A 24,521-nucleotide genomic window follows, 5' to 3' on the forward strand; every position below is an offset into this window, starting at 1 on the left:
AAATAAGAAGAGAAAAAAAGCTCATTACGTTATTCTTTTCATACCATACCGTACCATACTGTACTGATCGTGCACATTCAGCATTGCTAATAATCAATTGCATTATGCATCATAAATGATTGATATAGAATATAGAAAAACGTGATTTGCCGTAATAATGAATAATAATGAAGACAATCCTTTCTTGGTATCAATATCCAACTCCATAGATGAGTGCACATGTGAATAAATTGCAGCCTTTCTGCACATCCTCATCACCATCATCAATGCTCCTCTTCATCTTTATCATCAATTGCCGCACATTGATTTTGTACGCTTGAAAGAAATAAAAAAGCTGACGATGAAAAAATTGAATAATTTCTCATTATGCTTACGCTTCATGTACATGAAGATGGTAATTGAGAGACACAGAGAGGATGTTCTAGGGTATTTTTCAAGACTAAAATTGTTATTATCTACATATGAGCGTACGTTGAAAATAACAATTTTTTAGCCTTTCCTCCTCTTTAATATTTTTTCATCATATTCAATGAATTTTTATTGAAAAATTGTCTTCGCTTAATGTTCATTCCTCTAAATTTAACACAAATGTTGTAGGTGTTTCACTGATGAAGAACGCACTGATGGAAAATATCATGCGAAATTTTGATGGAAAAATTAATTTTCATAATTGAATAATTCAATGAAGAGCGAGGAAGCAGTATAAAATGTCAGAATAAGCGAGAAGAATATCAATGAGGATGATTTATTAGAATATCGTTCTATTTTTGTGTAAATAGCTTTAGGTCATATGATGATGAGTTTGGTAATAAGTGCATTAGATGATATATTAATTAAAATTTCATTTTAACGCTTTAAATAAATTTAAAAATTTTAACGCTTAAAATTAATTCAAAATTTTAACGACTTTTAAAAATTCAAACTTAATTTACTCAAAAATTTCCTCCACCTCGAAAAGTTTTCATCAAATTTTGCTAAATTCACTTTAATTAAACCACAAAAACGCAATCTAAGCTATTCTAAAAAATGGCACAAACATAACAATCCACAATTCAGCTTCAACCGACAAATATGCAATAAAATTTATAGTTTTATTTACTTCATGAGCATTTATAGCAATTTAACAAGCAAATAAGTAAGCTATTCTTCGTAAAATCGCAAAAATTATGGACAGAATCAACATAAATAAATAAATTATCATCCCCAAAAAAAGACTCAAGCTGAATACAAAAATCTTCCGTAGTTCTAAAAATATAAAGTTCAATAGTCAATGTGTAAAATTTAAATTTTTTACGTTAATTAATGTACGTGCGATTTGGCAATATAAATTGAATAGATCAATAGATTCTTATGCCTTAGATCTACAATAGAACAATTTAATTAACTCATTTACGTTCTCTTGTTTTGCGATTTTTTTAATACTTAAAAGTAATTAACATTTTTTCACGTTCGTCGGTCGCTTCTGATGGATGCATTTAAATTTAATTTATTGAAAATATCTCACTATGTTGTCCTGCCTGATCAATTTTTGTCATAAAAATTAAATTCAAGTTTGTGTCTTGAGCAACAAGAAGAAGTACAAAGCTGCGCGTGTGACGCGAGGTGTCTAGAAGAGGCACAGTAAGAAAAAAAGACAATTTCGTGAGGACAAGTGTGTTATAATCAAGGGATGGATACCTCATTTGACTAATTTATTCATTTAACATTAAAGCATGATGTTCATAAATCTAATAAAAATGTCCATTCCTTGATTAAAAAATATACAAAGTATTTGTCGTACGAGCAGCTATGCACATTCATTTTGTGCTCATTTTTATCGCAAGCAAAATTCTTCATTAAAATTATCTTCATGAAATTTTGCTAAATACAAGACAATTTCCAGCCTGGCCCTCATATATATTTATTGCCAAAATAAAAAAAAATCAGGGGATATTTTCATTAAAATAAATTTATCACGGTTTTTGAAAATAAATTTTCGCTTCCATCGTACCATCCATGCCTTATAATTGCAAAAACATAACTCTTTTATATCGAAAAAAATTTTGGGGTGCTTCCAAAAAATTGAAATATAATCACTGCCTCCTTTCTTCTCATTCTCATGCATTCTCGACTCAAATCAAATTCAATATAGAACAAGCATGGCATGAAATACGATCACAAAAATTAATTATTGGCAATACATGAAACGTGGTGCTGAATATTAATATATTATAAGGAATATTTTTGTTATAATTTTTTTGCTGTTTTTTTCGGTAAAGAATTATGGACGTATAAGAACACTAATGGACAATACATAGGTTGAATGAAAGGGGATTCGAAGCGGCAGCAGTTGATAGCATAGCACTTAATGCTGTGATACAATGAAGTATAATGAAATTTATTTTGAATTAAGAAGAGTGATGAGTAAGTTTGGGATGGAATTAGATGTGAAAGATGCGAAGTTTTTTTTTCGGGCAGAACTTGAGTTATTTATGGGCAGTTTGTGTCTTTTTATCTGAATGTGATGTTCGTGGCTGTGTATTGTGTCTGGATGTTGAAATGCGAAATTAACTTCCGAGTGGAATGGGGTATGACTAGTTGACTGTACGGTTGGTTTTAGTCTTGATGTATCATGGCGACTGCCACTAATGTCAAGTTTATGGCTAGACATACGGTTGATGTCGATGATAAGCTGCAAGTTACATTATTTTTGAGTCTAGATTCCTCAATTTAAGCTTCAATGCAGCCTAAAATACCCGGAATTAAGCTTTATTTTGAAATATCAGCAATGCTGATTGATAACATCCAGCTCTTAGATACCAAACCTTCCTAGAATGCTTGATCACATCAAAATTGAGCCAAGTTCAAGCATCAAACCACCAAACCACCCAAAACTCCATCAACTGCTCCATAACAGCCAAAAAGGCCTCCCTCAAAAATCAAATCAGCATTATCAATGCTAAAACTTAATGAATTGAACTGATACTTTCCAACCATTCTTTTGTTGCCATCCTCCTATCTCATCAATTCATTGAAAAAACACTCTCGAAAAACGGTCGAGTCGCAATTTTTTCGCACTCTATTGAGCAAAAAAAGAATATTTTTTTTATCATTTTCTTCGCTTTCAGCATACGAAAGAGGAGCATCAACATGCCTTCTTTTTGCGCCGATAAGTAAGGAAAAAAAAGGAAAAATATCTTCATAAAATCTAATTTTTGAAAGGCATAAAATGTCAGTCTTCACATTTTATGGATCCTGTTCATGAAAACATTTTTTTTTCTTTCGTCTCAGCTTTTTTTCTTGGCTATGTAGATATACACAAAAAAAATTCTTCATTTTATGACAATTTGATAACAGAATTCGACATACTGTAAGAGAATAAAACAATTTTTTTTATGCCTGTACATAAAGAATTTTATATGCTTAGTCGTTTCTATTTTTTCATATTTTTCGTTTGAAGCTGATTTTATCAAATTTGTTAAGATTTGTAGATTCAAAAAACTGAGTTATGAATTCTCATTGAGATTAGGAATTGAATGGAAAATTGGAAAAGCCTTTTTATTGACGAGGATTTTCTAAGGATCTTTTTTGATGAATTTCTGAGAAAATCTTTTGATATGTTGAGTGTTAAAAATTGAATTTTGGGAAGAAAATGTGACTTTTGGAATTTTGATTTGTGATTTTTTTGAGTTTTGGCTCAAATTTAGCCACATATCTAGTATATCATTCAAATTGGAGGTGATTTTATTGAGTTGTTATGCTTTGAACCATAAATGGAACCAACAGTCAACCATTTATCAATAAAATCTTAGTTCAATCAACAATATAACCCAAAACCTACCCGTTGAGTTCAGGTGTCTCCTAGTGCCAACAGGTCAGCGTGACTTTAGTGTGGACCAGATTTGGCAATTTCCCACTCAAAACTAAAAGCAGGATGACCTGGGCACACTATTTCCCGACTTTTTCACTCCATGCACCTTTCAAGTTCAAGGAACTTCCAAAAAATTTCACTCCAAAAATTTCCAACAATCTAAAGCTTAAAAAAAATCCAAAATTCAAATCAGCCGACAATGCCATCATCATATTTTTTTTTGACAAAATGAAACTGTTTTTTCATCACTTAACTCGTCGTGAATATATTAAATAAATAGCAGTAAAAATGCGAAATATGAACTTCCTCGCACACACAATAAACTTGAGCGTATGCATGGGTAGAACATCATAATCATCATCAACATGCTTATATTATGGTCGAAATATTAAAAAAAAGGAAGTGAGAAAAGGGAAATAAATTTTATTACATAAAAATGGATCTTATAGACATTGACATTGAAAAAAAAAATTTCTCGCTCATTACGTATGCCTCATACAACAAAGAGCGTACATGGAGTCATTCAGTCGTATAAATACTTTTTTTTACATCGAAAGGAACTTTCACTTTTCGAATCATGAATAAAAGAAGCTGACTGTTGATGACATCGACTCCTAAAGCTCTGTTTCTTATGTCTTATGCAATTTCAAGTTCATTGTATGCCGATGAAGTAATTTCTCCTCTGTCTGTCGTTAACCGCTCTTTTTTGTGACTTTTTTTCGAGAACATCTTGGATATAACACAAGAATAAAAAAGAAAATTTTACACACCAGTGATTTTGAGTTATTAGAAATGCGAAAGATTCTATTGTTAATGTCTAAGAGACTATAAAGTATGCAAGAAGAGCGAGAGAAAAAAATATATATAAGATTGCGTAATAAAGTAGCTATATCTCAGAATTGTTAGATAATTTATAGCTGAAGAATTTTCTTACATAGAAATCTGCTTTATGTTAACAAACATGACAAGATGTGGGGTCGTGAGCATTCTCTTTTATTCGTCTATCCTCCCAGCTATTAAAAGCATCTCATAGCATCTCATGAAAAAGAAATGTTTGGTAATTGCTGCTGTGAAGTTGGCGTTAAAGTAGAATTTTTGGGGGTTGAGAGCGTTAGCTTGAAGGAGTGGAGGCATACTTGACTTAATCCTTAACCACCAGACTGGTATAGAGTTTGTGTCAAGCATGCTCTGAGCTAGTCTATGAAGAAGACTGTCAGAAATTACTGAGGGGACTTTTTGGTACTTTTGCCTCAAAATGCCCCAGTAAATTGACACCATTCATCTCCTGTCATGCATACATTCCTGATTTTCCATCAATTCAGTGTCTATGTCAGATTGCTAGACAACAAACCTTCCCAAAATTCACTCTAACTTCCCACAAGCATTTCCACACTTACACATCCCAAGCCACTAAATACAGAATCTGGCAAAAGGTAGAAAGCAATTTTCCTTACATTTAATTTTCATCTCTAAATCATCAGTTTACGGGGGGAGAGAATGAGAAGTGAAATAGAGAATAGAAAAAAAGAAGAAAAATTACGTTGATCATTCAAGAATTATGTAATGCTTTCCCATCGCATGTAGCATAATTTATTGCGTGAAATTTGTGAACGTAAAAATTGACTTTTTCTTTCAATGCCGCAAAACAGCGGTAGAAATGGCTGATCATGACATTGAGATAAAAATTACTGTATATGTCAAGAGCAGGGTGATGGAAGTTTCGTAAAAATTACTTAAAAATTGATTATTTTTTTAAAATTGAAAAATTCTTTTGTAAAGTTGTTACGTAAAGTGCAATTGAGTTTTGAGGTAAATTGTGGGATTAGTGGGTTAATGGATGGCAATTTGGCCTTATAGATTGGAGATTTGGGTTCAAATCTCAATTATTAGGGAATCATATACTAGATTCTATTGAAGAAGCTAAGTATGCAGCACATGTGAACTTTATAACCTCAAAAAATCAGCACAAGCCAACATAACCTCAAAAATTGCTCTTAACCTCAAATTTCTGACATTGCAGTCCACTTTCACACCAAAATCCCCCTCATTCCGTCACAAAAGTTACTTCCCAAACTACACAACCACACAAATTCACGTGAGAATTTTAACAAAACCGCCAAAAAAAAGAAAGCAAACCTAAGAAGATCAACAAAAGAAGATTTTTATCACTAATGATGCTAATTCAACACACGCATGCTGTCATGTGTGAGAGACACATACACAATTTACGTAGTGTTGTGTGAAATGCGATAAAAGGTAATCAATGGTAATCTCTATGGTCTTTTTTAAAGCTGTAATGAGAAATCAACTCACAATTTATGTCCCATTGTCTTTATTTTTGACTGCTACCGTTGTCACTTATGAAGGCTTTTAATTTTTTTTCTTCCATTACATCTCATCTTAATGCTTATTTGTCAGTGACAATTCTACGCCGCACATGACATTCTTGACCCCTGATATTCGTAAAGATTTTTCCTGACAATCTCAATGGTGACGACGATGATGATGATGAGAATGAGAAGGAAAAATAAAAGAGAGAAATGAAAAATGCGGTAATAAAAAAAATGCTTTTTCTCAAGCGAATATAAGAATGATGTACAGAATGTAAAATGTAGTGTAGGCTGTAAGCGACAATGATGATTCTATCTTATTATTTCCCATTCTATCCAAATCGCTGAAGATTTGAAGTTGAAAGAGGAGAAAGAATCATTATATAATAAATAATAAAGATGTGCATTTTTATTTTTGGGTCGAGTGGTGCCGACAATAACAATAGAATCATCAAACAGAAGCTGGTAAGACGTTAGAGAGATTATACAATTGTTGTGCACCGTAGATGTAGTAATTGGTTGTAATATATGAACAAGATGACGTCAATATGACGAGGCGTATTGTTGCTTTATTGATAAACATATCAATAAGATTATTAAAGCTATGCTTCCACATCAATAGAATTGAATCGGTTATAAGATATAGACACAAAATAAAGGCGTTCAGAGAGAATAAAAACAGTTAGAAATTTCATAGAGGAATAACTTTTCCTTCTTTATGTCTTATCGACAAGAATAACAAACAAGTAAAACTTCTAAAAGAGACTTAAGACTTATAGACTCAGGGAAAGACAGATACATTGAATTGACATACAAGAAGAAGTAAAAAGAGAGAATTGTTCTTTTTCTTTTCGACTTTCATGTGTCATATGAGTGAACGGAATGAAAAAGTTTATGTCAAAATCGATTGCTGAATGGGCATCATTTGGTGCCCTCCTTCACAAAAGTCATTGCAATGTGGCGTCAGACACAAAAAAAAAACTTATAAAAAGTAATAACTTGAGAATGTGGGTTATGGGAAATAAGATGAAATGAAGACGAAAACAAAGTAGACAACATAAAGTTAATTTGAGGAATTATTGATCTTTTTTAATGCGGGAAATCCTAACGGTTTGTTTGTAAAAGTTTTGAAATTTCTTCGTCCGCCATTTTGTCTTCACTTCGAAAAGTATTTTGTAAATTTCTCTAAATTAACAAAAGTAAAATATAAAGACGCAATAAATTTCTCATTCAAAGAATAGCAAAAGTCATTTACAGAACGCCGGAAGTCTTCAAATGTGTTTGTTCCTGAAATATAAGCAATGAAATTTTTCTCAAGATAAAATGTAAATAAAAGCACATGTTTTAATGGAAATTGTAGACATAAAAATTCATTTACAGATGAATGTGAATGGACTTAAAAAGCATCAATTATTTTGCATGCAAGTGCATTAAACTCTTATTTGTTATTCACAATGAGATGGCAATAAAAAATATGAAGATCTATTTTGAACTTCTTAAGTCGCTCATTCATGGGTGCAAATTAATTGTAATGTTAAGGCATGTTCTGCCTCTTTCCTATATACATTTAATGATCATCTTTTTGTTATAACATCCATGCAAAAAATGGAAATGAAGAAAATTATGACAACGAGTTGCAATTTCCATTCTTATTCCTCTAATTATAATTATGATGTGCAATTGTAATGGATATGCTCATTTTTATATGGAAAAGAATCGTTATAGAGATGAATTCAGCCTGATATGATGAAGAATAAAACCACAGAAATGCAGATGAATTTATGTTCTTTTTTTTTGTTGCTGCTGCTGCTATCTTGCTGTTGTACCAACATTTCATGTGGCAATAAATGTGCACGGAAAACCGGAGAGAGAGAGCAAAAAATGTTAAAAGAATAATGAGCATAGTAATGCAATTAAAACTTGTTCTAATATGCATGAGAGGAACAAGAATAATAAAATATAAAATTTAAATTCACTCAAAAAGACATAAAAAATATTCTGAAAAAGTTTTTTGTGTCCTAAATATGGTCATGCATCCTTGTAAATTATTTATGCAATTATAAACTTTTTTTTGTCCTAATTTTATCTTTTTTGGCCATAACTACATTTTTCAGCATCTCAAAAAATGCCAAAAACTTTGATGAATTTTTCATTACAAGATACCACAACAAAAAATGATGAAAGTTTGTGCGGCTGTCAAAAAAAACTCTTTTTATTTTTTTGACAATGCATGAATTTTTCAGCAGCATTTCTCATTCATCATTCTCAGCGACAATACCATAAATATGTATACATACATACAGAAAGAATTCGAACTTAGCAACCGAAGAGAAACTTCTTCCAATTCCTGAATAAGAAGTTCGACGACGAGTGAGAACACGAAAAAATGTTAAATGACTTAAGTGGCATTGCTAAAGTGAAATTCCACTCATGAAAATAGTTCAGTTCTTTTTTTTTGGTGAATGTTGCGTATATTGTTGCCAATTTCATTACTTACTGCAGATTCTCATATACTGCTCTATTTATGAGGCCGAAAACAAAAAAAAAGAGGTTTGAGAAATATGGGGAGCACATATGGAGAAAAGACTCGGCACCACACGACCAAAATAGCATTCTATTCACCTTACTATAGTCACAAATCATAAATTATTAAAATCACGTACCCAGTTACCGAACGAATAAGAATGAATTATGAAAAGAGATAAGTCTTAAAGGTAACAGCGAAACAAGTTACAGACGAAACCTATTGTACATGTATGTACGGGGAAGCGAAATGAATAGAATTTGAGAATAGAAAGGTAGCACTCAACTTGGCAATTTTCACGTTTCGCGCACAGCATGTATATATGGCAATCATGTATAAGAATGTGCAATAAATATTAGTTCTGAAAGGCTTCGCATGCTTCTTATACTGAGTAAACCCATTTCTCACTCAAGGAGGAATGAATCGACGGGCTTTTCTTCTCGGGAGGAAAACCATTGTTATAACTTCTTCTTCTTGACTATGTTGAGTGAGAAGAAAAATCTCATTAATTTTTTTTTCCTTTCTTTCCTCTGTTCTCCTTACCTTTCAAGTGTATCCCCAAGAATGCGGGCCGTTTTCTTATCTTACATAACTTTTATTTCCCAGCATTGATTTAAAGTAGGCATTTGTTGAAGAATTTCAGTTTGGCCACGTGGTAATTCTTGTATTTTAGTGATTTCCTCGTGGAAAACTTCCTTAACGCTGAAAACTTTTAGACAGTAGAGATTTGTGCCACTTTTTTCCTCAATTTAACATAAAGATTGTGTAAATTCATTGCGTTAAATGAAAGTAAATTGAGAATTACTTTTCGAAGTGAGAAAAAAATGTTGGTTAGAAATTTTGAATTTTCAAAAAGCCGTTGAATTTTTGAGAGAAATTCTTTCTTACTTGTTCATGAATAAATACCTTCTAAGTAAAAACACACAGAAAAGGAAAGATGAATAAAATAAAAATGTGCAAACAACGGAAGAATAAACAAGAATTTTCGATTAAAAATAAAAATTGTTTAATATCAGATTGAACTAACGTTATAGTAATGTAGGAGCATTTAGCATGGTAAAATTAACTATATAATTGATAATGAAAATAAATATCTCGATATTGTTGTAGCTGTAGGCAGCCTCCGTGTTAAACAATCCCATTAATAATTCAATATTCATAATCACTTTCGGCATTTTATTAATGGTATTACTTAAAATAATTAATAATCTCCGAACGATGTAAGAAAAAAATGTGATTATAATAAGAATAATTCCATTCTTAATTATTCATCGATTAAAAGAAGAAAAATCCTAAAAAAGGTTGGAATTTGTTTTTCTTTTATTAAAATGTTGAGTTTCCCGTGCTTGTAAAAGTCTTCTTCCATTCGGTAAGTCAATTGAACTCGAATGTGATGATTTATGGCTTTAAAAAATCTTTTACTTTGAGCATCTACACACCGAAATAAAAAAATGGGACAAAAAAGAAGTGGAAAAAAATTACAGCGTGAGAATAAAGCACAATAGAACTTAAAATATTTATAGTTTCAATCTCCATATCTTAATCTGTTCTATCAATGCTCATTATTTTAATAATGAACGCAAAATATGTTCATGAAAATACATAAAAAAAGACTTATTGAAATTCGATGCCGTACCTAATTAAGATTTTTTTTTGTATAATTAATTTTTCATTTAAAGAGAATCCAATTAATATCCATTATCTACCAAAAAAAGTGAAAGAAAATTTCAATGGCACTCGAGTGAAAGAATTTCTTTCTCATGAAACGTCTTCTTCTGCTTCCTTTTTTTCTTTTTACACTTCATTGTTTGAACTTAATTGATAATTATACTCAATATTTGACTCATACTCGAAATAATTTTCACTTCAACGAGATTAAAATTCGCTCTTCTTAATTGATTTTTAATTAAGTTCTGATGCACTTATCTTGTACTGCTTTGTGCACTTTCGAAATATCTCTTACAGTGAAAATGTAAATTTTTGTATTGCAAAACAGAAATAAACTGTTATTTTTGTGGATTTGGCTTAAAAATGAGGTCAGTGTTAAAAGATTAAATTAATTTATACCAAGAATGTGAGAGGAGGAACTGGTCTGAGATTTCTGGCTGGAGAATTGAGAATCTTTATATAAAAAGAAGAAAATTGAGACTTTTTATAGCATGGGTGGAGTGTCAATTTACTGTGATTTTTATCACGACAAAACGGTAACAAGAAATGCTGCTTTAGTGGCGTGGATATGTATCTTGGGAAGAGTTGGGTCATCTATTTGTTACAGTGACTAGATCCTTTAACTAATTGAGAGCTCAGAATCACTAGATTGAGTCAATTACTTCTTGTAACTCAAATTTAGGAGCAGTTTAGCTTTAGTCTATGACCTAAGATTCTAAAAGCACTAAATTGTGTTGCTGAGACTTGAACCCAGACTAGCTGGATCAGATTTCAATCTCTAAAGTTCAAAACCATACCATTGTGCCTCCAACCCTCTTCAACAGACAATCATAAACCCAGCACAATTCCCATAAACTCTTCAAGTCCATCACGTGTCAAATAAACTCATCTTGTCTTCTTCCATCATCCACCAGACTCAAAAATGCTTTCATACACAAGAAAGCTTCCAAATTATTCAAATTTACTCAGTAAATGAGAATTAATTATTCATCGAAAGCTTTCAATGCTTGTCTTTACTCTCTAATCAAATTAATTCATCTGAAGCTTCTCTATATTAAGCACAGCTTTTTCATTCACAATGAATAATTAATGGAAATTCATTTGTCTTATCATCAGGAAGAATATTTTTAAAAATATTCAATTTCATGATGGTCTTAAAATTAATTCTTAACAAATCCTTCCATGTTGCCACCACAAATCAATCATCAAGACAAAGAAGGTGATTTACTTTAATCGTTTTGTGGCTTTTTGGGCTTCTTCCACTGCCAGATAACTTGATATATTTAGATGAAAAATAACATCTCGTTAGAAACAGAAAGAGAATTGAAAATTTATTCATAACGCATCGTTAGCAATTCATACCACAAAAATAGAAACAAGTGAAAGAAGAAAATGAGAAAAAAAATTTTGTTTCTTTTGCGGCGTCTTAGTTACTGCCAACTATCAACTAATGGCGGATTTAAGTCATCAGTGATATTAACACGTCGTAAATTAAAACTATGCTATATGTCTCCTAACTAAGCCACACATTCGACACTAATCATACTTACTGGATGTAAGACAAATGACTGACTGACAATTTTCTATCATAGATGATGTGTAGTATAGGTCATAAAATGAGCAATTTGTAACGCATACACTAATTGCAGTAAAAACATTTATATATCAATTTGAGTAAGTCATGAAAGATTCTTAAAAAAAACATGCAACAATCTTTGTCTAGCTGCCACACACGACTGTACCAACTGCATAATGGTAAGGGATTTATTCTATTCAGTACGTAAAGCCATTCACATGCTTCTAATTTGATTTACGATCCAATCAACACGTAGGCTGAGTGTGTTAATATCTAAATAGGATTGTGCGATGTTAAACAATTGGATTCTTAATTACTTACTTTACTTTACTTCATACATTCAGACAGCATCAACAGCATCAGCAACAGAATGAAGAAGAAGAGAAAAAAAAGAATTGAATAAACAATCAGTGCGGATTGAAGACTTCGTCAATATGACCAACAATCGAGTAAATGTACATTCTTTCTATGTCTCTCTTTATCATTCTCTTATGGCCAAATGAAGTCACCATTTTTCCAATACCAGTTTTTGCTTTCTATTCTTTATGTTCTTTCACCTAATACATACCGATACATATTATAGTCAGAAGCAGTCGTGGAATTAAGAAAAGAGAAGAAAAACTGTAAAATCAGGTTGTTGCTGTTGTGCATCTCCACCAAGTTTTGCCATAAAATAAAAACTATGTATGTTCATTCTGTTGTATGAAGTAATACATTGATCGGTAATAATAATATTTATTGATCATTTCTCATGATAGCATAGCGATATTCAAACATTTTCATCAATTTTCCATTCATTTCGCAAAAAAATGCTGTATTAACGGTTATTAAAATTTAAATTTCACTATCATGTAAGTAACGGATATGTCTGCATAAGTAATTGAAGGCTTTTAATGCATTCCTGTTTGTTTTTATCGAAATAACGGATTATTATGTTTTGAATATTCAGATAACAACTACTTTTACATAGTTTAAAGCCCCTGAATTCTTTGGAGTTCAATTTTGCGTAGTTTAATACCCCGGAATTTCCAAATTTCGATTCTCAATTTCAAAAATAGCTTATAAATGAAGAACATTCGAGATATCAATTTCAAAACCACCAGCTGAATCATGAAATCAAAAGAAATTTACCGTCTATAAAGTGATTCATCCACTCAATTGTAAAGAACGCTAATAAAAAATCAAAAATTCAAATTTCACGATGAAAAATTGAAATAATTTCTTGTAAAAAACAGATCGTGTTTCTCATTTATGAATGATAATCAATTACGATAGCAAAAGAACATCCAAAAATGAAAGAATATGAATCAATAAACATTAAATGCTAATCAATTAATTTGTTAATGGGGAAAATATTGTTTAAAAAAATTTATTCAGAATAGAATTACAGAAAAAAACCTGAATATAAAAAAAAGATTGCCTAACGGTCGAAAAAGTAAGCTACACACAGAATAGAAAGAATGAGATCAATTTCAAATATTGATTTTTTTTTTTGCAATAATAATTTTGTAGCAGCTCGTTTCCTGATTGAAAATAATAATAATGAAAAAAAAAGTCTGTGGTTCATTTGTTTAGATATAGCTGAATATAGCTGCCTATATCATGATGCTGTAAATAGCCACAAAAGCCTCAGTCTCTCTAAAGTGTAATATATGCATAGAGAATCGGTAAAATCAATATTTACATTGAGATGTATTTATGCATAATTCTTTATGCCGCCTTTTTTTCCTTCTCTTATACATTCTTCTACTTACATCTCATCTCGTTTGGTCAACATTCTTATTCTTAACCTATTTTGAGGGTTATGGATTAGACAAAAAAACAAAAAAAAAGTCTGTTTTGACTTCATTGGAAAGTTTTTCAATCAAAAAAGTTTTATTTTGGCTTGCTCAAATTATTCAGAAATTGTTTAGGCTACTTTGTGCCATCGTGTAGAATCTGTCTAGCCTCATTTAGCTTGATTAATTGCTTTAATAAGAGGAAAATTTAAGAAAAACTTTTCGAGGTGAAAACACGTGCTTTGAATTCTGATGAAGGGAAATTTGAAATTCAAATGTTCGTTACGAATGTTTTCATCAAATGCGCTCAAAATAAAGTTTTTAAAACTACTTTCTCTAGTCAATAAACAAGAAAAGATGCAAAAAATAATAAAAATACGAAGTGAAATATGGTAAATTATTGATGTTAAAAGCACTTGAGGGCAATATGATATATTTCCTCGTCCATTCTTATTATTGACTTCACAGGAAAGAGTAAAAACTGGAATTTATTCATTTTTATGTGTGCACCAACTATTGCGGCGAAAATATTCATCTCAAAACTACAGTTACAATTTGTTTTACTTTTATTTCATTCTTATTTACTCTTTTTTACTCTTTCCATCTCATCGTATATATATGAAAATGTGACAATTTCCTCCTTTCATGTGAACATGTGAAATTCCCATTGTAATGGCTATAATATTTAATTGTCGTAAGAAATTCTTTCACTCGTGTTCATGAAAACAACAGAAAAGATAGGCATAGAAAATTCCTAAGGCAATTATAAAAGATGATTTTTTTAAACAATTCCTTTGTCTTACATGAGCCCACTAAAAATAAAAAAAATCTTCAGCATTCTTGTCGCTCTGCCTATTAACGGCATGCGTGTAAAAGTCATTCAAATAAGTGTCTTGAAATTATGTAATGGGAATTGTTCCTTTATAATGTGTGTACGCAATCTAAAAACAGTCACTTGTTGTGCTATCTAGCACAAGATCGTCCAGACATCACTAATGAACAATCTCAACTATATAATAACAACAAAAATAGAATTCTACAAGCAAATGAAGAATGATGATGACATTTTTTTATAATTCTTGTATATTTCATGGCTTTAAGGCATCTCGAGAGCAATCGCAAGTAGTACCGTCGTCAAGTGTTTAATTGCTCAACACGGAATTTGTTTGGATGATGGTTGACATTAATGCAGAATCAACGCCTTCATGACAAAAGCATTGTTGCTGTCGAGTTATTAAGATTATGATTTAGAATTTCTTCTTTTGTGACACTTTCCACACTGAGCTGCGCTTTATGTAATGTGGAAATGACTCATTATGAAATGTAATCAACATAATAATAAATAGAAATGTATATGCATACTATTTAATTTGAATTTTATTGCATATTATCTGCCGCTTTTTTATTCTACATCGACTCTAAGTTGGAAAGATGGAAAATTATTAGCATATAACGCGGAATTCATGAATTCATGTTTGAGCTATAAAAATAGTTGAAGAAATAAATTCTCATGAGAGACTGCAATGTAGCATTACATTAGATTTCAATGTCATGGAAACGATGATGATTATGATTCTTTATGCAATTGTACAGTTAACGAAACTATCCAGTTCTATGGAAATAAATATTGCATTATAAACTTGTTATTTTACATTTCTCTATATTGAGTAAAAGATGTTGAGAATGTTGATAAGCTAAATATTTTGTAAACGAATGGCTTAAGTCTGTTTGGTACATAAAGAGGATTTTACCACAGAAAAAGGATTATAAAATTCGTACTTTAAAACGATAAATTTACTTTTATGATAAGCATTGGTAAAAGGGATTAAAAAGAACTGTTCGGAAAATGCAGTTCTCGTTGAGCAACAGCACATTCTCGTTTAGAATGAAGTTTATATAACGGATGATTCTGTTAAGACTTGTTTTGCATCTTTAATTAAGAGATTGAATTGTATGTTGTATATTTAAATTAGAGATTGCATCATAGATTTGCATCTTTGTTGCAATTAGAGATTATGGCGTGATTTAGTGCTGCATTTACAGTTTGTGGCTTTTATAGAGCAATTCGCATTGCTCTTTGCATCTTTTGATAAATATCGCATCATTTGCAATTTTAATTGATTTATTGCATCATTATTTCGCATCTCTATCAAATTTTTGCTTCTTTTTCTCAAATGCATCAAATTTTCATTAACAAATCATGCAAACTCATTCATTTCTGGTTGATCAAAGCAACCTTACCTTCCAAAATTGCTCATTCCTTCCAAAATTCGAACATTCTATCAAAAAGTTTCTGCATCATTACACGACTTCAGTCAACAAATTAACCAAAAAACCACAGAATTCATCCGGAACTAACAAGCAAATATAGATTTTGCACACGAAAATCTGTTTTCTAGTTCCTCAATCACAACATCTGCCAAGCATCATCAAAAAAATATTCAACAACTCATCATTCTATTCCTACATGCAAAAATTCCCAAGTTTAACTTCAAAAAGTTCAAGGAATTGAAAGCAATTTACAGTCATGTACGATACCGCACATGATGACTTTTTCATACTAACAGCACTTATCTTAATGTACTCATAGTTTAGATAAAAAACTTCAAAAACTCCTTCATAAAGCAAATCGATGGAAAATTGTAAAACCTACAAAGTCACAGCAAATGCTGCCACACAACTCTAACCCCTCTTGTTTTGAGGTTATGCAATGTGAAAGAATTTATTCTACTCGAGTGACTAGCTTTACTTCTACTATGTCTGTATATAACTTTAATATTGATGCAAAGTACATCATTCACATATAATGTGGTATTCATTGAATAGTAGGTATAGTAGTATATATAAGGTCAATAGAGAGTGAGATAGAGAATATCAAGCATATCAATTTCCTTAATTGAACCATATACTATCAACTTTTTGCCTCATTTGTTGATAAAACTTACCAATCGATAATGGAATATATTTGTTACAAACAGCTGCTGCTACTGTTGCTTGCTGCTCTCGAATATTAATGTTTTGAGGATCTGTCGATAAAATATTCATCGAACATAAGCACTCGTTCACAGCATTCGTATGTTCCGAGATGCATTGGCTATTTTTAAAGGCATAGAATTAGAGAACGAGAATAAATGAACCTAATTTCCATAGAATGGATAGGAGATAAGGCTATTTGGTATTGGAATACTCATTTCGGTTTCTACTCATTAGGTTTTATTGCAAATTATTTATTTAAGTTAATGGGGACGTCCATAAGTTACGTCTAAGCATTTTTTGAGCTTTTTACTCGAAAAATCACATAAATTTCGCATGATAGCTTCCTATAACTGCAGTCCAAGCATCTTAACCCCCTTCAATCCACGGACATCATTTGCGAACGCCCCCTAAGCTCACCATAATGAAATTTCCTATTTCTATCAATTTATCCCAACTAAACCAATTTATTTGAGGACTATTTGCCATAATCTTGGCTCGATGCCACTATCTCATCAGCTATGCATCACACAATCACTTCTTTTGGCTCTAATCATCTAGTTCCTTTGACTACACCGTCATAAATGCGCTCAGATTTTCAATGCATTACATTGTCTCATTTCTCTTACAATTGTGTCCAAGTTCAAGTACACAAGACCATGAAAATCATGCGCTATGGTCTTTAACAATGAGCAAGAGGAGAAAAAAATGAATAAAAAAAACCAGTTGCTGTGTCGTGCATAATTATTATGAACATCTACATAGGATAGGGTATAAATATTTAAGCATAAGCATTCTTTTGTATGTTCTGTGCATAATCAGGCTTCTCACTGTTAGTATGAACATCTATATGAAAATAATAAGGTATGAAGAAATATGCTGATGCTGCTTCTGCTTGTTTTGGCACACATACATAACATATGCATGATTAATTGACCGTAATAAAATGTTATAATTAATCTTTTTTTTTCTTTTGCTTCATGAAAGATGAACTAATTGATTGCGCAAAATATAAGTTTTGTGCAGTTAATTCTTTGAAGACCCAGTTATTGATTCGGTTTTTTAGCTACTTCAGCAGTTTATTGATTAATTTGAGTGATCTATAATTAGATTTTGTATATGAAGATGTTATTGTTCCGTATTATTAATTAAATTCAGCTATTTTATTGAAGATTTGAGATTTTTTCATTGACATGACAGTTGTTGGGATTTGTTAAGGTTAATGGCTGCAGTTAAAATGCTTAATAAGGAAGTATATTGCAAGAAAGCTTAGAATTTTCCAAAAAAATACGTTAAAAATTTAAATTTTGAACTTCTTTAAAAATTCAAATCTTGAAAATTCGTTAAATTCTGAATCTCAAAATGTAAGCATGAATCTGAGCAATCTTCAACCTTTTCTTCCCCCAATTCATAAAATTCCTTTTCATTGACCTGAAAAATTATGTTCTTTAGCAACAACAAACAAAATTCTCTCTTCTTCTTCCCAAATCGCTTTATGCGTAGGCTGATTAGGCCAAACAATTTCAAAGAAACACAAGAAAATAAGTTCCAAAAACAGCAATAAGAAGACAAAATAAGCAGGCGAAAGTGTTTCAATGAAGAAAAGAAAAAAAGAACATTTTTTTTTTTACATAATAGCATTATAGGATCTCGTTGAAAGTACTTACTGTGATAAAGCATAAAAAATCAAAGAGCTGCGTCACATCCATTAGCAACAGGGTCTGTTGGATGGATTCTATTATGAAATTTTACTGATTGACGGAATAATTGTTAAATTGTTTTGTGGGGACTTTTTTTGGGGGTGAGATTGGGATGGATTTGAGATTTTTGGAGGTTATGTAAGAATTTCGGTACTTTAATGACTTATTTGGTAACAGAGAGTCACCTAGAGACTGTTATTTGGATGTAGCTTCATATAGCAGGAGCATGTCCCACAAATCGACGCCAAAACCAGCTTACTTACATTCCCTATCTAAACTAGATCAAATCCACTTCCTACCATCCCATACAGCTCCTCAAGCAAAACTCTCACATTCTACATGACGTAACACATGTTCTAGTTCAAATCCCACACAAAAGAAATAAATTCTTTAGAAAGTCTGGGCGACATCATATGTTAGAAAGTAACAACATTGTAAAACTTGAGCTACTTTTTCGTCTATAAACGAGTGCACCTAATGGCTAGAAGGGATTTAGACGAGACACAAAAAATATATGTTTATTAATCGGGTCAGTTCCATTTACATTTTAGCTAATGACATAAAAATATGTCATCTAAAGATAGATAATTGACCAATTCCTACCTATAATCTACCACATTATGTTTTCCGTCTATAATCATCCATGGAACCGAAATAAAATAGAATTGAGTCAAAGAAATGTCCAAAAAAAATATTCAGCACAGATTAAAATTGCGGCAACGGTAATATGTTACATGTATATATAATTTTTTGGACTTCATGCTGTTTCTCTTTCTATTGACATAAAAATCGGCCTTTCATTTTTAAATGAGTCACATAAATAGACTGTATAGCCATAAAATATAAAAACACAGGAGATGTGCGAATAAAAAATGTAAATAATTTAATGAGGTGGAAGCTTACGATTTTACGACAAATGATTATTCAAGCAAACAAGAAGGGACAAGAAGCGTCGACGCATCATTGCTGACGTTTCATTAATCATCCTCGCTTTATACGCTGAAATATTTAACCGTGACTATCAGCCGTTCGCGTCACTTGCAATTATAATTTCATGATGACAATACCTTTGGGGATTTAAAGGCTGCTTAAAAAAGGCTTATCAATTTTTTGATGAGCAGGGTTGATGCTTTGGGTTGTGGATGTGGTCGTCGCAAGGGAGAAGGTAGGATTACTGTCTGGTGCATCAGGAAGGCATTTTATGGTCCAATATGGTCCCTGCTTTGTCGATCAACTAAGACAGAGCTATAGCTACAATACTTAAAGCTTATGTTTGAGACAGTCGGTACCAATAAGGGATCGGTACCTATCCAGTCCACTTGCAATCCAATCTTTATCTCTTAATCCCCTTCTGAAAATGATTGAATTGAGATGAATCCCAACATTTTTCAGATTTATAAACATTCAACCAAATTGCAATGAAATTAATCATGCATGCCGTGCCTTTAATATTTTTGACACAATAAGTGTCCATCGCCCAAAGTACATTCACGTATCATTGCACGTCCAACAATGTATTTTAATCATGAAAGGTATCATCAGAAGAATTTACGATCCCACCTGAAAAAGACCTTTTTTTGGACGTGCGAGAGAAAATTTCGGCATGTCGATAAAGGCATTATTTTCTCGTCCACGTCAACTTCAATCTTTTCATGACATAATCGTTAATTTAAATAAATTCTATATAATATCATGTCAGGAAATTTCCATCGACAGTGAATGCCCGAAATGCAATGGAATTAAATATTATTCATGCACCGTTAACCAGTCCGCGTGCGAAATGATTGAAATATACTTTAAGGCATTTCATCTTGAGTTAATTAGAATTTATTTATGAATGTCAATAATATATGCTCTCATTGCTGTGCCTTTGACAGCCGTAAATTAATAACTTCTTTTTTTAAAAGAATATTTCCTCGAGTCTTGCATTATAATCAGGTACGAAATAAGAATGTATGTATATATGTATACATAAACATGATATTCTCTTTATCATATTAATTTTTATACTGCAATTTCATTTGAAGGCTGGCAAAAAGGAAGTTGTCGATTATTGAATGAATGATTGTTACGGTAAAAAGAAGAAGTGAATGTTGAATAGATACGATGTGCGTTTTATAAAAATAAAAAAGCAACTTAAAGAGGAGCCCGTAAAGAATTCTAAAATTATATAGCCAGATACATAGTCATGACGACTCAGCACAATGTGTTTCAATTTTCAAGCTTTATGATATTCACACAAAAATTTCATTGGCTATTTATGTAAATTTCTTAATTTTCGTTGATGCTTTTTTGTACGGATGGAATGAAAATTGCTGTGGATAGATGTGGACAGATGTTGGTAATTTGATGGGAAGATTTAGTTGAGATTTGAAAGCTTTTTAACGGTTAAATATTTTTTGAATTTTAACGGATTTGAATTCTTAAAAATTGAATTTTAAAAGCTTTTAACGGTTGAAAAATATTTGAAATTCAAAACCTTTCAACAGCTAATTTAAAATTTTCAAACTTTTTAACGATTTTTCTCAAATACTTGAACAAAAACTTCAGCAAATTCAATTAAAACTCAACCCAAAATAGCTCAAAACCCTAAAATATTCATCAATTTACTCATCTCAATTTTCAAAATTCTAAGAAAAATCCTCAAAACATTTAAAAACTTTCAATTTTTCTCTTGCCACAAAATTGATTATCACACAATCAACTTAGTTCCTCTAGAGGAAAATTCATCATGAATAATTGAGAAAAGGTCTATCGACATCGATGATTATTTTATGATTACATGAAAGATCACTTTTGTAAATTAATTTTGATGAATCGATACGACTCTGGCCTCAACTAACTTTATAATCTACCTAAATATCTTTTTCGTCTCAATTTTCATCTGTTTAAGCCCCATTAATTTCAAATAAAAGCTGATTTGATTTATATTGCAAGATTGTTGGCTGTAAAATTGGATTAAATAAATATCGTTCCTTATTAAATTATGAATGGTTTTTATAGAGGATTATGACTTGAATTATTTCAAGAGTAGACGCGATAATTCTTGTTTAATGACGCATAAATTAATTTGATAAAAATTCTTGTTAATTACTTCTTACAGTACATCTTTTTTTGAGATTTTTCTAGCTACAGGAAATTGTCGGGTACGAAAAAAAATTGTAATGGCGCTGCTTAATGACATGAATGAAAAAGGTTCACTTTTTCCTTCACAAGACAATCCATAAATCTTAAAGGAAAACTTTTTTCATGATTAATACTGTTTTGTGTATCGTTAGACCTCAAAAAAAGTATATTTCATCCCTTATCCCAAGAAAATCCCTTTTTCATTTGAAGCATAAATTATAAATAATTTAATTAATTCTATTTATCTAATCCAAATTTTTTCTTTAATTCATTCTAATTTCAGAATCAAAAAGACGTCAGCATGACTAGAAGGAATCCTTGCCTTCTAGGGCTCATAGATGGAGCACTGATAGTATTAGCATTAACATTAGCCGTAACAGCAGGTATGTCATTGATTTTATTTTACACCCATCAGGATTCGACATTTTTGTGAGCATTCATGACCATTTTGAATGCCATAATCGTATGAAATCGAATCAATAACATTATTTTTTTTCGTGAACAAGCAAAATCCATATGTGGACATTAATGTGCACAAGTGCTTCTCACTAATTGCATCATAAATCATTGATTTAATCACAACTTCACATTAATTTCATCTTTATGAACATTATCGATGGGCAATTTCACTAGTCCTTCGGTCTCCTACATTTTTTTATTAAATGATGATGACTTCATGCTGAAATTTCTTTTTGTTTTACATTGAGTAAGATGAAGGTTGATGCTTCGTCTTAATTTTATGACTAATAACTATTGATTTATTGATGGAATGAGTAAGGAATGTTGATACGATGACTAAATCAAATTTAACGACTTTTTCAAATTCAAATAAAATTTCATCCCCTCAGTCCACCTCAAAAAGTATTTTTACACAAATTATCTAACCATTGCGATTTACAAACCCAAAATATCAGAAACATCTTCAAAAAGTTGGCAAGCACAGCTAAACAAAACCCAAAACCTTCATAAAAGCATAAAAGTGAAAAATCAAAGCATTGATAAAGCACGTTGTGCTAAAACCACACCAAAAGATCCCACACGGAGCCCTGAAGATGATTAATTTAATACAGTTAGGTCATGGCCCCTTGAATGCTACACATACAATTAAATATCGAATTTTTGTATGACATAAAAGAAATTTAATTCGCGACTCCTTTGGTGGCAACCTCACACATGAATATGAATATGAATGATTCCGAAGAGTCATAAGTAGCGATTATGAATAATATCAGTATTAATATTGGCAATAAATGCGAATGAGAAGGTAGATACATAAAAAAAGATCGAATATTGAATGGCAATAGGAATTGTAAAGAATAGCGGTGTGAAATATATAAAAAATTTACAGTTTCATTAAAGTGATCTCGATTGGCATTGATTCAATTATCCAATTATAATCTATCCCTCTTCTTCTTAATTTTTCCCATTCTATCTGTTAGACTTCCAATCAATTTTTGTGCCTTTAAAATTGGCATTTTTAGTTCGATTCCACACAACCAGATGTAAGTGTGTGAAAATTAATTATTCATTTTGCTTTGATTTATTTGTCCATCATTTAGTAATGTAGATCATCGAAAGAGCAAGCATGTAGCAAAACATGCCAGACAATTTTTCATCGTATATATCAAAATATATCGCAAGTAAGGCCTAATTAGGTCGTTGATGGGCGTCTAAATGGAGAATAGATGTAAAAAGAGGAAAAAAAGAATATTTTTGGATTGGGAAGGAAGTGATCGACACATGATTAAGCAGTTTATCGTCTCAATCATTTTGAGTTATTCGCTGTTTGGTATTGATTGAATTGGGCAGACAATGAAAGCACTTTTCTGCTGCTTATGGAGATGATGAAGATGAAATTGGGTTGAAAATAATGAAAATTGAGTCATATGTTTCCTCATCATCGTCATGATTTGATGTTGAAGTCATAAAAAATGAGAACAAGAAAGACACGATATTTTAGTGATTTTTATTGAATTGCTGTGGTTACTGAATATGCAACGCATATTTTAAATGCTTAACGGTGTTTTAGAATTCAAACTTTCTAAAATTGTATCCCTTCAGGAAATTTTACCCTCTCAGTCCACTTCAAAAAGTATTTCTTAATTATTTTAGTAAATAATACGAATTTTCAATCAAAATAGCATGCAACATCTTCAAAAAAGTGGCAAGCATACACAAATTTCATTTTCTATATTCCAGTCAATCAAAAAGAGATCCACAACCTAAATTTCCAAAAAAACATGTACTAAAAAGTTTCAAAAAACTGATATTTCCCATCCCGCTTACTCATGCTTCATGTTTTATTCAATCTAAGAATGAAAATTTCTTCTTCTGCTTTCCCGCTGATTGTTGAAAAAGATGAGAATTTTTTATATTTTCTCTTACAAGCATTTTTTTTATATTTTTAAATTTTTTATTACCAATCTTCTTTATGACTTTAATTAAATTCATTTTAGGAGGTTATTTTATTTTGATGAGTGAATTGCAGCACATAAAATGAACATGAAATTGGAAAGTAAGATCGGGAGGTATTTGCAATCTTATCTTGCACAAGTAGAAGAATAAAAAACACAAACTCCATTAACTTTTTAATCACGCATGTTTGAAATTCGATGCCATTTGGCTTAATCTTCTATAAACCAATATTTAGATTGAATTTATTGTTTGATATTTCAAGTGAAATTATTAAATAAGGTTGAAAATGTACAGTGTCGACACCGTATGGGGTCTGTGTAAATTAATAATATTTATTTTCTCTTATTTCGTGTTATTTAGATAAACATGACATGATATGCTTGAACCTTGCAATGTCAATATTCTCTGACTTCACGTGTTCCATATATAAAATTTCTCTCGTAATTTATTAGTAAATTGACTACTCGTTTTGCATCAATTTCAACCTTCTCACATTTTTAACCCTTTTGTTAAACTTTCAAGTTCAAAGGCATCAACACACAAAAAATGTATGAAAGTTAAAAATGTCAACGAAATGATGA

General features: G+C 31.2%; 1 protein-coding gene across 10 annotated transcripts in view; it reads left to right on the top strand.

Annotated features, from left to right (window-relative positions):
* tnc (tenectin) overlaps nucleotides 1–24,521 on the top strand; it is a 72,059-nt gene that overhangs the window by 14,285 nt on the left and 33,253 nt on the right. For all 10 annotated transcript variants that reach the window (XM_070646228.1, XM_070646231.1, XM_070646233.1 and 7 more), the window contains exon 2: nucleotides 21,809–21,908. In XM_070646228.1, the coding sequence (XP_070502329.1) occupies nucleotides 21,827–21,908 (82 nt within the window). In that variant the 5' untranslated portion in view covers nucleotides 21,809–21,826. The remainder of the gene's footprint in view (nucleotides 1–21,808; nucleotides 21,909–24,521) is intronic.

The sequence above is a fragment of the Chironomus tepperi genome, unplaced genomic scaffold (genome assembly GCF_022539635.2).
Source record: "Chironomus tepperi strain 1889 unplaced genomic scaffold, CSIRO-AGI_Ctep_v1 contig_359, whole genome shotgun sequence".
In the NCBI taxonomy this organism is placed as follows: domain Eukaryota; kingdom Metazoa; phylum Arthropoda; class Insecta; order Diptera; family Chironomidae; genus Chironomus; species Chironomus tepperi.